Source organism: Drosophila melanogaster, chromosome X, assembly GCF_000001215.4.
Source record: "Drosophila melanogaster chromosome X".
Lineage (NCBI taxonomy): Eukaryota > Metazoa > Arthropoda > Insecta > Diptera > Drosophilidae > Drosophila > Drosophila melanogaster.
In genome coordinates, this window is record NC_004354.4 from 9,054,676 (window position 1) to 9,069,468 (window position 14,793).

A 14,793-nucleotide genomic window follows, 5' to 3' on the forward strand; every position below is an offset into this window, starting at 1 on the left:
AAATTCATTACGCATATCTTGTATAAATATTCATCAGAGTTTCTGTGTACATCAACTCTAGTAATATCGAAAATCGTGTATTATTTATCGCCGAGGGAAGGAAAATGTTTCAACTCACTGGTTTTGAGTGCCATCAACTTTTATTTTTAATAAAAGTTACCATTAAGAATAATAGCAGACAATCTAAAGAATCGATTTTTATAGCAAAAGTACATTTACATTTTGCCTATATAAATAGTATTCAGATATGTTTATATATTTTAAAAACATTATATATTGATCAGTTGTAAGGAAGAAAGTCTTCCACTTGCTTCCTAAGTTTGTTAACCCAGCGATGATAGCACCATTGCGCCTGCACTTTTCAGCTCCGCTCAGTTACCACTGGTGGCCTCCACTTGGCCAACTGCTGCTCCAGCGCTATCCAGGCAGCGCAGCTTCTGGTACATTTGAATATAGTGGGCCTGCAACTGCTTCTGGTAGCCCAGCACTTTGTCCTTCTCGGCGCTCCACTGACGCTTCTCCAGCTCGAGATTCAGACGAAAGTCGTCCAGTTTCTGGCGCAGCTTGGCTATATCCTCCGCATACGTGGTGGACTCCTCGATGAGCGTGTCCAGCGTTTGCTGCGTACCCTGTCCCTGGTCCAATTGCAATCGCTGCACCAGCACATCCAACTTGGGCAGCTCCTGGGCACAGCTTGGTGTTGCTACGTGTGCTGCCGGCGATGGTGCTGGTGGTGCCACTTGTGCTGCTGGCGATGCTACTGCTGTTGGTGATGCGGATGTTGTTGTGTACTTTCGTGTCTTCTGGCAAATCTCGTTTAGATTGTCCAGCTGCTGCTTGAGACGAGTGTATCGGCCGCAGGGCTCCTCGCCGTACTCGTGGGCAATGGCCAGATCGGAGAGCTCCTTGCGCAACTTGGCCAGCTCGCTGGTCAGAGCTCCAATCACCTGATCCTTCAGCGTGATGATCTTCTGCAGTTGCTGCTGGTCGGGCTGATGTTGTTGCTTGAGTTGCTGTTGCTGCTGTTGCTGCTGTTGTTGCTGTTGCTGTTGCTGTTGCTGTTGCTGTTGCTGTTGCTGTTGCTGTTGCTGTTGCTGTTGCTGCTGCTGTTGCTGTTGCTGCAACTCTGGATGCTGTTGCTGCTGCTGCTCCTCTTTCGCCTGCTGCTTTGGTTGACTTTGGCTTGTGTTTGTGTCACAGGACTTGTTGCTGTTGCTGTTGCTGCTGCTGCTGCTCCTGTTGCTGCTGTGCTTCAGGCTGACAATCGCATGATCCTTCATGTTGATTTCCAGCTAAAACAACATAAATAATATATCAATTTTCCCCTATTAATGCCTGCTTAACATACATGCGCCTCCTTGAGCTGCGTCTTGAGTAAAGCTATCTCCCCGTTGCGCTCGCAGACGCGCCACTCGCTGTCCTCCAGCTGGTGACGCAGTGCGTCCACCTGCTGTTGCAGCCCCTGGCTGGAGTCTCTGGCCAAATCGAGCTGCTGCTGCAGCCGATTGACCTGCTCCGATTGGCGCAGCTTGTGCTGCTTCAGCTGGAACTGCTGCAGTCCGAGTAGCTGCTCCATCTTGCGCAGCTTCAGTTGACACTCCCGCTGCTGACCCTCGTAGAAGAGCCGCAAACGCTGCGTCTCGTGCTCCCAGTACACCTCCTTGTCCTAAACGAAAGTACACATATGCCAATATAGGAGAGGGTATTAAAAAACATGATTTCAATGGGCGGGCGGTACGGCCTGCTTAACCTTTTGAACTTGGAAAATTACTTTCTCATTGTGCTCCATGGCCTGTCGCAGGTACGAGAGCTCCGAATCGCGATCCTTCAGCGCCGCCTCCAGTTCCGAGATCCCAGAATCCGACGGCGAGGGCGTCAAGTCGCTGCTGCCCACCACAGTGCCGCTGCTCTTGCTGTTCAATCGATTGTTAATCAGATATTAGTAACGAATCTTAAAGTTACTGCATATATAGCCAACCTGCTGGCACCATCGGGTCTGTCGTGGCTGCCCGTGCTCAAGAGGTCAAGGGTCAGGGCGTCCTCGTTACTGCAACGCTGCAGCAGGCGATGATTTCGTCGTCGAGCGGCCAAGTGTCGTAGGTCAGTGGTACCTTTAAGATAATGCATTTCAAAAACAAAAATATATATATCTTATTTGAAGTTTTTTTTTTTATATTTTCTTTGTATTTTTCTCTTTAATTCTAGCCCAATCTTGTCCATTTAAACTTTAAAATTTAAACACGTAGATAATTTATAATTTATGGCTTGCAAATGGCCCCAATGTCAGGTGAGCATTTAATCTAGATAGAGCGGAATGTTAACTGCTACTCACTGCCAAATTTCTGGGCCGATGCGGTGGGCAGTGGGGCAAGTGACGGCGTCGATCCGTAGCCGTACCGCTCGGCCGCCACGCCCCCCGCCTGCCCGCCCTCCGTCGGCAGCTGCAGCGACTGATGTTGTTGTTGATGTTGATGTTGATGTTGCTGTTGATGCTGCTGCTGCTGTTGGTGTTGCAGCTGCAACTGTTGCTGCTGCTGCTGCTGCTGCTGCTGTTGCTGCTGTTGTTGCAACTGCAGTTGCTGCTGATGCTGCTGCTGCTGCTGGCAGGCGATGCGGTAGTCCGGCTCAAATGGAATGGGCTTGAAGGCAATGGGTCGCAGAAAGTTGCCGCTGGTCTGGGGGAAAGGCAAATCGATTAGTTGGAAACCCAAACTCAAATGGGGTCAAAGTTGAAGTATAATTAATTAGTACTTTTTTTCCCCCGTGTAGCTGAGAGCCTCACCTGTTCCGCCTCGCCCATTTGTTGCTGTTGCTGGTGGCGACTTCCGCCGGCAATGGGCGTGGTGCGCCTCTGCTGCTGCTGCTGATGTTGCTGCGGCAATGTTGCTGGCAGAGATTGCATTGCCTCCTCCTCGGCCGCGCCCCCTCTGCCATCGCCGCCCCCGCCGCCCACACAACTGCGACTCAGCTCGAACATTTGTCGTATATTCTGGAACTTGCTGCGCATCTGCAGGCCCATGCCCATGCCCATGCCCACGCCAATGCCCACACCCTCATCATCCAAGTTGCTGTGACTCCCGAACTTTTGGCTCAGACGACGCTGCTCCTGGCGCGACTTCAATGTGCCCGTGTGAAAGCCCTGCGAGTGTCCTTGCCCAGGCGCAGCCTGGCCAAATTGCAGCAGCGGCGAGCCCAGCGAGGATTGACCCATGCTAGGTGTGCTGCGCAGTGCCAGTGGTGCATTATTCTCCAGCGAAACGCTGCGCTTGTGGCCACGCTTGCCCGACGGCAGGCTAAGATTGGAGCACCCACTGCCCCCCAGCACCGGCGGTGTGCCGGGCGGCGGGACGACGGCGTGAGCCGGCATTGCCATGTGCGTGGCAGCCGACATCCTGATCCCGAAGAGATCCCTGAAAACATATAAATGGAGCAAAGGTTAGTGGGGATTGTTTTTGAAACTTGAATAATATGAATATATGTCTGAAGAGAATTTCAGTTCTTAACAAAAGTTGCATAATTGGATAGTAACTCTAAAACAATGGATCTCATTTCCTCTTTTACTTCAGGCTCCAAGCGGGGTTTCCACTTGTCGAGGTCACCTTTTGACCACTCGCTCCTATTTATCTTCGAGATCTTAAGAGTTCTCACATCGCCACATCGTTTCCTTAACCGATCGGTGACCTTGACAGTCATTGACAGTTTCGATCGAGCATTCAAGCAAATTAATAAGACAAAAGCGAAATGGGCGAATGAATAAATTAATGGTGTTCAATTTATTTAGCTAATGATGCTGACCAAATAGGAAAGAATCATAAAATCATATCATTTTCGAATTTGGTCTTCTTATTCCGGAAATCTTCTCCAAATCCTTTGATTAGATTTTATGAGCTTTCGTAAAAATAAAGAAGATTTTCCACCATTTCCAATGCATTTTGTAACTCTTCGTTGAAGATTCTACTGTTTTCTTCTGAGAGTCTTTCATTGCTTTCCCTGTCGTCTTCTCGATTCTTCTACTGTAAGGCTATTTTTAAAACTCCTTCCCTAATGACAACCTCCTAAATGTGGACATTATTTTAAATTAGTTTTGAAGAGTGCTGTAAACACGTTTCGCCCGCTTCCTTCTGCTAGAATTGCTCGTACTCTTTCTTCTCAATCTTTCGCTAGCTCTTTCTCTCGTTCTCGATTCTTCTGAAAGCAGCGGGCATATTCCCTGGGGCTATATTTTCTGGGTTCGTTCCATTTTCGCACGCTACTCGCTAGCGGTTCGAGTGCTTTTTTGGTGGTCCACGATGGCCAAGGAGACGGAGATGGCGATGGCAATGGCGATGGCAATGGCGATGGAGTGATGGTGATGGAGACCCCCCTGGAAAAAAACCAGCTGCCATTAGTGGCTCTTCGATTTGTGTGCTGGCCAAGCCCAAGACTTGCATTCATAAAGTCGATTCTAACGGTCTGAGCCGTTTGGTTTGGCTCACTGGCACTTTCTCATTTCTTGTCGCACGACCCATATTTTAACAACAATTTCCATCTGTCCAACTGGCCAACTCGTTCAGGCCAAGATCGCGGACTCACTTGTAAGGTTCTGCAGCAACTGGTTTTCTGTATTTTCCACAGATGCCTGCCACTCAGTTTCGTATATATGTATGATCAGATTTTCTCAAAAAAAAAAGAGATTGGGGCTAAGGTTAAGGTCAGCGAAATGTGTCCCCTTTTGAGGGCAGGGGCTCCGCTCCTTATTTATGACAGTGGATTTTCGCAAACTGTTGGCTGTTATTTTAAAGTGCGACTTCTTGGGACATGCAGTGAATTACAGCCAACTTAGTTTACACATCTTTTGGTTGAGGGTTGAAGGTTTGCACATTTCGAAATCACTCAAATGTTTTGCAAACACCTGTAATTTGCTTAAAATGTGAGTAACAAGTAAGGTTACAAGTCATCAGATATTTTAGTGGGTTTTTTAACTTGACAAGATATATCAACTTTATCTTTACCAAACTATCTCTTTTACATTCACATACAAGATTTTATTTCCACGAATTCAATTCAATTTAATGAATCCATGAGCTAGAATCAAAAGACCTCAATGGATCCATTAAACTTCCCGCGATCATTACAAGTTTCCTGCTTCCCGGAATCGCAGACTATTGCCATTGTCAGTTGTAAGTTGTTTTATCAGTGAAGTGAGAACAGGTTCCATTGCTCCAGTTATCGGCAGATAAGTGCTGTTTGTACAATAGCAAAACCATCGACATCGGTTTCCCATGGAGCAACATTAAGTACATATGTACATATATATGATGGCATTTCCTTGGCGGCAAGTATGCATCTCTCACTACATTTCCACGCCGACTAACTGTTAAACACTTGTATTAAGTCGAAACGGTTAGCTAACTGTCAATCAAGCGATCGCGAACCATTGAAGCTCATCGGCAGCAGTTAGTGTATCTATATCTGTATCTGTATCTGTGCATATATCTGTATCGAATATGACCGCGTATCGGCAGTGCACTCGTGGTCATTCTAATAAATATACCATATCTTAAAATGAAATCTCAAGGCTTAGAACAAAGTAGATTAGTTACAATATTACCTCCTTTTAAATTTGTAATAAAAATAATCTAGCAGCAGTTTACATGGGATAAAGATTTATAGATTCCACTTTAGGTGCTACTTTTGTGCCCGCAGCTGTTGCTTGCGTGCCATTGTTTCTTTGTATCTTGTGTGACCATTGTGTGTCTGGGCTTTGTATCTATTGGCTTGTTAAATGGCCAGCAATTTGCGAAGTGTGGGGGGGGGGTGTTGTCTTTGGGCCCTGCTGCAACCGGGCTGGAAATCTTAGACTCAAACAAAAGCCGCCAATCGGCGACAATTTTCAACGGCAAGACGACGTCGTTAAACTGCCAATGTAATTTATTTACTTCGCCTTGCGAAATACACGTCGAAACATTCACAAATCACATTAGCAGCCAACTGTTAGATTGCCTGCGAAATGTATTTGCAACAAAAAAAAAATAAAACAAAAATTGTATTCTGCCAGGGTGCGGAGAAATACGAAAAAATTATGGCCAAAACCCAAAAGCCGAAAGCCAAAAGCCAGAAGAAACCCGTTTTCGCGGCCAGTTCTTGATGGTCAGTTAGTTTGGAAGTTATTTTGCGTTATTTTTGTTTTATTGTCTCTTCATGCTTTTTTTTTTTGTTTTTTGAAAGTTTCTATGAATGAAAGTCTTTAGAAGTTGGACCGGATTATAATAACAGAGATCCGCATATCGATTCGCTATCGATATTCTCCGCCGGCCGAATGCCGAGTATCTTGACCCTACCTGATCATGGCCACGCGGCGTATGAGTAATGTGCGTTGCAAGGGGCAAGTTGCCATCCCGAAGCCATTGTCCAAATCGAAGACCGCCATCCGTAACCAAAATCCAAAGGCAAAAACCAAAACCAAAACCGAAACCGAAACCGCCAACAACCAACTGGTCAAACTTGGCCAGTTCGAGATTAGCCAATGCTTTTTCCCACGCTCGCCAGTTCGCAGTTTTATGCATACTGAGTGCTAACTACCTTCGGTTCAACTATATCGCATATATACTGTATATTTTTGTTTATATACACGTAGTGGTACAGTGGCTAAAAGTGCAGCCAAGTTGAATGCACTCGGCGATAAGATAGCGTTTCGAGTGGCTGAAATAGTGTCACCCCGATGGGCATAACAATCGAATGTGTTTACCAAGTTCCACGAGTGATCAGTTTTTGGGTCAACTTTAGAGTCTGGCAAGTCTTTGAGGAAGGCAGAGGAATTTAATTTACCCGAATATCTATCAAGAATCTTATCTACTTTATAGTAATATTAAAACGAACTCGAAAACATTGTTAAAGTTACCTATGCACTTGCCGATGAACTCATAAATCATCTGCAACACATTTTCTTCATTTTCAGACCACTGTGCAATGCGATTTGAGTTGTGTTTTTGTTTACTTTTCGCTTGGCAAACTTTTTTTTTCCTGCCATTTTGTTGGCTTTTTGCATTCGCTCGAATATCTCAAAGTCCGGCGTAGTATGAGTATTCAGTGGGAGCATAGTGAAAATGCCGCCAAGCTGGGGTTATTTATTGTCGATTGTGAATTTTTAATTGAATTCATTTTCAGACAACAGACGAGCGAGATAATTGCAATCGAAGCTGGAAACGGAATCGAAGTTGGTGGAAGGAGCTAAACTTGTGGACTTAAACTAGGCTTTTCAATACGTTGCGCAGTCGCAACAAAAAGACGATGCCGAAAACTGAAGACTGAAATCTGAAAACCGAAAATAAATTAACAAAAAAAAAATTGTATAAGCGTGACGAAAGCCTAACTTAACTTTTCTTTTCTTCAACATTTTTTTTTTTCCAGTCGGCTATTATTATAAAGTTTTTCATTTAGACGCAATCCAAGTGAGACCGATATGCATTTCAGGTTTTTCCTAAACCCACCCCCCTCCCCACGCATTTCGATTTTTTAAGTCTTTTTCGATTGGGAAATTTTAGTTTTCTTTCGGCATCGCATCGTTCACTTTCGATTATTGCAAAAGGTCAGTCAGCGATGCATTTCGATTACGATATATTATTTAATATTTGGTTTGTTCAGTTGACGCTGGGTTATGTGGCATGCAAACTTGATACCCACATACCACCAAATCGAATTCGAAATTGAAATCGAAATTGAATTCAAAAATCCTCCACCCAAAACGGCATTTCCATTAAAAAGCTTTTGTCTCTTGGTCACGGGTGTGGTCCACAAATAAAAAAAAAAAATTGGTGTATCCAATGACCTTGAGCCGTGCTTATGAGCAGGAAATTTCGGGCAAACAGCAAACGCAGCTCGGATCACGTAAATATACTTATCTAGTGTACAACTCTTTTCCCTCGAGTTGACTCGACTTTTTTTTTTTTTTTAGTGGGAAAACACTGTTCTAAGCTTCGTTCCCCCTGTTTGTTTTTATTATTATTTTTTTTTTTTTTTTGCCACACCCCCGCCATTTATGAAGCCTAAACACTCGGTTCTTGTTGCCAATCCCCCGTAGAAAAATCCCACGAAGTACGTGCACACAGAAAAAAAAGAGTACATAAAACTTACTTCCATAAACGTACATATATTTATTATTCCAAATTTTATAAAATATAATTTATATACATATGCTTCTCTAACATTTCAGCTAGCAAAACTTCTATAAACTTCTAAACTGCTGCTTCAACAGCCACGATTTCTCTCCGTGTACTTCCGCTCCAAGTGAAAGGTGCAGTCGCGTTTCTCAGCTGAGAACATTTTGGCGAGGCTCTGGAGCCTGGTACCCGTCATTCCAGCACTTTTCGAATCTCAGGTTCCATTCCCATCCGATTCGCGATGAGATTTGGCCCCCAAGGGCAATTTTTTTCTGCTGATGCTGATGCTGATGTTTTTGAAGTCTGTGATGTTTTGGTATGCTTGTGATGTTTCAGATTCAGATGCTGCTGCTGATTCGCACCCGGGAGCAACATGCTGAAGTAACGCCGCCGCCACACATCAATTGATATTTGTGAAATTTGTGTATCTGCCTGGGTTTTTTGTGTATTTGCTGTTTTTTTAATTTTTTTTTTTTTTCTTCCAAATCAACACATTGGAGCGTGACGAAGCTTTGTTGTGCAGGAAAAAACATTTGGTTGTTTTAAATACACACTAAGTGAAAGAAGACATTGCATTTCTAGCAGCCCAACAGATTTCTTCATTTCAAAGAAAGTCGTCAAGTGCTTTTCGGTTTGATTATATATATATATATATATATATATATATATATATGTATAAATAGCTTCTTTTCATATACTACTGCCCTCCCTTTTTCGCACTGTGCAGCTGCTCCGCAATCTTTGGACGTGGGAAAGTTCGCCCACGTTTTTCTTTTTATTTTATTTTTATTTATTTTCTTTTTTTTTTTTTTTGCTTCTTTTTTGGATTTTTATTGTGCGATCTTGGATCTAGGATCAGAGTCCGATCCAAACTGCCCAGTTGTGCTTGGCTGGATCAGTGAAAGCTCGCATGCGGCATGTGGCAAGTGGCATGTGGCATGACGACCACTTGGATGTGGAGCTGGAGCTGCTCTGCATTTGTAATTGCCCGGGTTGCTTTCTGGCCGGATATCGCAGGTTAATTGAGCGAAAAAAAAAGCGCGAAAGGCAACAGCACAGTGTATGTATCATAAAAACCCGATTTGCATGTTTTTTTTTTTTTTTTTTTTCATTGGCCATTGGCCAAATGTGGTCAAAAGCCAAAATAAATATGCTGGGCCCAAGTATTCACCTTAAGTATATGTATTATGCGAGAATTTTGAAACATTACGCCAACGCTAGGGCAATAATTTAAGGTCAATTGGGCCTACAAAGCCGACTCGGTTTGCTATATATAGCGAAAGAGCTCCAAATAACCATTCTTCGAGTTAGTTTTTTGTGTTATTTTTTGTGTTTTTTTTTTTCTCGATTTTTGGCAGCCCGCATTCACGGGCCATTCAAAAAACACTCGAAAGACCCCAAAAGTTATAGATGGATAGTTGAATGGTTGGTTGGATGGATGGATGGATGGATGGTCTTGGATTTGGATTTGTATTTGGATTTTACGCTGTGGGTGTATTTGTGATATTTTTGTATGGTTTTGTTCATTTGTCGGCTGGTAGAAAGCAACGAGCGGAGCAGCAGTAACCCGTTTAAGTCTCATGAATAGTTATTCCAACATTAACCGTAACAAAAAATGCTCGGCAACAAAATTAAAAATACCTTTTGCCATGCAAGTTATTAATGAGTTATCTGCCTTGGTAATTGTTATTTTTTTTATTATTATTATTTTTTTTTTTTTTTGCCTTTCTCGCTTTCAAGATATATGTACGTATGTATATACATTTAATTTTTTTTTAAGGGGGGAAATGCAAAAACATGAATTAATGCAGCAAATGAATGGTGAGAAAATCTGTTAGCGAAGTGAGTAATTAAATGCAATGCGATAAGAAGTTCAACTTAATGAATGTGCAGTGAGTGAAAGAGTGAGGATTTACAGTTTGATGGAAGAGGCAAACAAATGTTGTTTAATAGCAGTTGAAACTAATATAATTTATATTTCAGCTAATGAGTGAAGCAAAAAACTGAACACACGCTTTATATTCAAATGAAGTACGCAGTTCACTCAGTGAATTTATGTGAATAAACTCCAAATTGCTTGAGTTTTTGATAGAACAAGATAGAATTGAATCTAAAAAAAAAACACACTTGCACATCTACTTTTGCTGCCAATTTCGCGTTAACTGCCAATTAAGAAGCCATTAAGTGATCTATTGGCTAACTATTGCATACAAAGTGGAAACTATTTGTTTGAATGCATAATGATTGCAACACGATTCAATCAAATGAATCACGATGGATAACTATGTGTAAAATGGGGCTATATAAAAAGCAGATTGTGCGGGCAATAAAACAACAGGAGCGTGACCTTTATTATGAGTAATAGATATTTGTATAACGAGGGTGTAAAATATTTCATTCGAATAAAGGTTAGGTTCATTTATCTATGCTTTATGACATATATTACCTAATTGCGCATACATAATTACAAAAAAAATATATACTTATACCAAAAAGCAAATAACATGAATGTAACGAATATGTTGTTAAATCAATAGTTTTGACCCCATTCCTCAAGCAATTCGGCCCATCAATCATTGTCAATAAACTGAAGTGTTGATTGAGGCCTTAATGAGACACTTTTAATTATTTGCCAAATAATATTGTTTGTAGTTATCCTGTTAACCAAAACTAAGGTTGTACTTCAATTTAATTAAATCTAAACTGTTTTGCCATTACTCTTATTAATTAATACATTTATCGATGCTCTTGTTCAGTTGGATTTCCTCGAAGAAATCGCGATTTTCTCAATGGCCCGCCGGCGTTGATGACCTGAATCTAAGTGGGCATAGCTGGCTGGCTATATGGCTATATGGCGTTGTGGCCACATTCGTGGCCCAGTCGCTCCGAGCCAGCTTCATCTGCACTAAGCCACGTTATCTTCTTTCACTTGAGCTTCACCTACATTGGAAGGCCGAGTGGACGGCGGACGGTATCAAAAGTGATCATAAATCTTTATAACCTGTATGCGCTGGATTTTCACCAACTGGCTTTTTTCTTTCCTTTTATTTGGATGGGGGGTATGTGGTACTCTCTTCTGGGTTCTGTTGTGTGTTTTTTTTTTCACGAAACTAAAAAGTGAATTTCTGCTCTTTAGCCTTCAGCCTCCTCCGCCGACGATCCCCTGTTTTTATGTTATTTTTTTTTTCATTTCTTGTTTTTTTTTTTTTTTTTGTTTTTCATTTTTTCCTGCCAGTTGACGTTTGTGTGTTTTTTTGTGAATTTACTCGTATATATATTTTTTTGCGCGCACTTGGCCTTAATTGCGCATGCGCGCGCACTTTCAATTCCTTTGGGGCTCGCAACAAAGAAAATGAAATAAGACAAAACATAACACAACTAAACAAAATCGTGTGGCAAATTGTGGCCGGGGCAGAAATTAGATTTCAAGCGCGGCGATAATGATGCGGCAGAGTAATAATAATAATTTTTAAAGGGGCCTCGAGGAGGGGCCAAATCCAAACGAAAATTGCTCTCAACCCAAAAGCAGATTGCACAGTGAACAAAAAATCAGGTCTTTGTCAAATATATTATAGAATATTATTCTAAATAAGTAGTATTTCACTTACAAAAACATATTATATTGCCTTCTGTTTACTGCATTCACTAAGGATATTCATAAACTTTATATATGAGTATATTTAAAATAAAGATCGTTTTTTAAGAGGTATCTAGGGGATTGTTAGTGATCTATGTATTTCACTTGCATATTTATTAGAACCACTTTATTTTTCTGCACTTGACATTTCAACATAAAATCGCTGAATTCCGTCGGAACGAATTAGAGATTTTCCAGGTAAAATAAAGCGATTTAAGGCCAAGTGCAACTGGCCAACCCAACCCAGTAAGCAACTCGGCCACTTCGGCGACCATTATCCATTATCCATTATCCATTATCCATTATCCATTCCCCCCGGGTAGAACCCGCAGTTTCGGATAGGTCAAGTATATGCGGCACTTTATGGGCTTTACGAGTGTAAAAAAAAAGCAAAAAAGCAAAAGATTGAGAAGAGAAAAGAGCTCAAAGACAGATACTTGCTTATTTCTAGAGGCTGACCAGAGCATCTTTTTCATCTTTTTTTTTCATATATATATATATATATATGTATATATATCTACTTTTTTCACCAGTTTCGTATATATTTTCGCTGTAGTTTTTGTTTTTTGCCTGTGGGGCCAACAGGTTCGCTGGCAGTTGGGAAAAAGTCAAACGGCTCAATAATCGAAGACGACGGCTCAGAGTTTTTGAGTCCGCGACTCCGAACTTCAGCTCTTTGAGTCCAGATAAATGAGGACAACAACAACAGCGACAACTTTAAAGAGGTTGTGCGTGTGCCTGTGTGTGTGTGAGCCAGCTGGGATAGGCACACTGTGCGAAAAGAGCATGTACTACTTTGTTCTAATCAAGCTAGGCAGGTCGAATTCAAATTGATTTTAGCACGTTTTCAATTTCAAATGCCACATAATAAATATATTATTATGTTTAAATCTTACAATTTTCAACATATTCTATTATTTTCTGTGTACTCCATTCGAATTAAAAAAATCAGCGAAACCAAAATAAACGAAAAATCAGACAGCAACAAGAAAAAAAAAATACGAAAATATTTTAAGCCCAACGAAAGAATAACAAATGAATGGAAATATTTGCTCACCTCTTCCTTTGGTTTTTAGTGCCTTGTAATCGCTGTTGTTGACTCTTCAAATGTGTGTGTTTTTATATTTTGTAAATTTTCTTGGTTTTTTTTTTTTTTTTGATATTTGTTTATTGCTTGCCCGCTTGATGTGGCTGCATTATATTTCAGCTGTTGCCGCTGAAAGCCAACGGAAAGCAGGCAAGTTTTCAAATTTGCACAATGAAATTGATTTTACAACGCGTAAAATTCCACAAATTATGCACGAAATGCGTTTTGAATTGCACTCAGCCACCACACTCGAAAAAAAGGCTGCCATTCACCGCTCGCCGCGAAGCGTAGCCCAAACCCCCCCAAAAAAAAAAAAGAAAAACTAAAAAAAAAAAACCGTTGCACGCCTGCGCTTTTCAAAAATCTTCCCAGTTCGCTTCGAAACTTTCATCCGCAACGTTGGCCCTCCGTCGACGACTTTCGCGTTCCAGCGCTCAAAGCAAACTGAGCTGCAGAGCGTCGGAATTGGAAGCAGCGAACGGCGACTGCGACGCGACTGCGGCGCGCCGGCGATCAGAGATGAGAGCTTAGCTTTTTTCAAAAGCTTATAAAAAAAAGAGTCATCTTCGAAATGACATTCTCATTCGATTGCAAACGTTTATGTGTACGAATTACTTGAAAATTGAAGAATATAACTTGTACTTTAGAGATTCATGCAGTTATTTAACTTGTTGGCTAAGGATTCAATCACTTTCATAAGCATATTTTCCAAAAGATCAATGTATTGTGTACTAAATGTAGTAGCTGTTTCTCATACTCTTTACTTTTTATAACTTATAATTATACTAATTATGCTTCTATTGGTGTTATGACGTACAGTCAGCACTGATTGCTTGCGAATCGGATTGGCAATCATTGTCGCCGTTCTTTCCGGTTTGCTGGCGTTGCCACAGCGCTGCAATTAAGCGGCTAATTCTGATTTTGGATACCGATTCGGATCCAGACTTGGGATTCAAACATATGTATAAACATATATGTTCGCGGCAACCGCATTAGTCCAAGTCGCAGTCGCCGCCTAGGTTAATTTCCCTCAATTTTGTGGCTTTTCGCATATAGGTTCATTGCTTACATTCATAGATACACAGCGAGAAAATTGTATTACTTACAGATAATTCTTTAAAATATTTAATAGTATTTGATATTTAATAGTATAGTATTTAAAATTTAATAGTATTTAATATTTGGTTAGTTTCTTCACTGGAATATATTTGAACCTTAAGATTTCTCAGGAGGAAGGATTTTTATACCAAGGATTTTTTAATTTCCTCTGTGTAAAACACACTTGGCTACCTGTTGCACACACACACACACACACAAATTCTAGTAATGGCCGTCCGCAAATTGACCCATAAAATTGTAACGTTGCTTGAGCCAAGATAGTTTAGCTGTCCATATATCACTGCAGATACACGACACTGGCCTACAAAAGAACACTTTGATAATTCCCCCCGATGTGCAGTGTTGAGATGGTAACGTTTTGTGCTTAGCCGACTAAGATGATCTTCTTAATATAGAAAAACTAAACTTCAAATCTACCACTTCTCACTGGCCTGTTAACCAGTGCTATTTGGTTGAGAAGTCTGGAACTCAGTGAATCGGCAGTTGTATCCGCGAACGCATAAATAACCATCCGTGGCTATATGTTCGCTGTTGTCCAGTGGTACACCTTCATCGTGTCGATCGAGGTGGCGATCAGATTCTTCGATTTGCATGCCAAACAGCCGGGAACATCGCTAGCTTACTACGAGTATATGCATCCGAGGCATGCGATTCGATTTGATATCCGATCGCCGGCGGCGATGGCCACAAGGTTATCCCCTCCCACGGATCATGGACATCATTAGCTCATTCGTCACGATCGCAATGGGTCCTAGAACCAACGATGGAGTACTCGTAAGTGAGAATCCATGGGTCATTTGGAGAATTGCCCA

General features: G+C 41.6%; 1 protein-coding gene across 3 annotated transcripts; it reads right to left on the minus strand.

Moving 5' to 3' along the window:
- Window positions 1-22: 22 nt before the first annotated feature.
- On the minus strand, window positions 23-13,308 carry CG15365 (uncharacterized protein). Of its 3 annotated transcripts, none has more exons than NM_132288.2 (7): window positions 12,833-13,308; window positions 2,783-3,410; window positions 2,333-2,675; window positions 1,979-2,111; window positions 1,772-1,913; window positions 1,349-1,666; window positions 23-1,292 (listed from the first exon to the last, which is right to left on the minus strand). In NM_132288.2, the coding sequence occupies exons 2-7, from the start codon at window positions 3,389-3,391 to the stop codon at window positions 372-374; spliced, it is 2,466 nt and encodes an 821-aa protein (NP_572516.1). In that variant the 5' UTR covers window positions 3,392-3,410; window positions 12,833-13,308; the 3' UTR covers window positions 23-371. The 3 variants fall into 3 exon arrangements, with proteins under 3 accessions (NP_572516.1, NP_001285030.1, NP_001285031.1); NM_001298101.1 differs by having other exon boundaries at window positions 1,751-1,913; NM_001298102.1 differs by lacking the exon at window positions 12,833-13,308 and adding an exon at window positions 6,321-6,470.
- Between the last annotated feature and the right edge of the window lie 1,485 nt (window positions 13,309-14,793).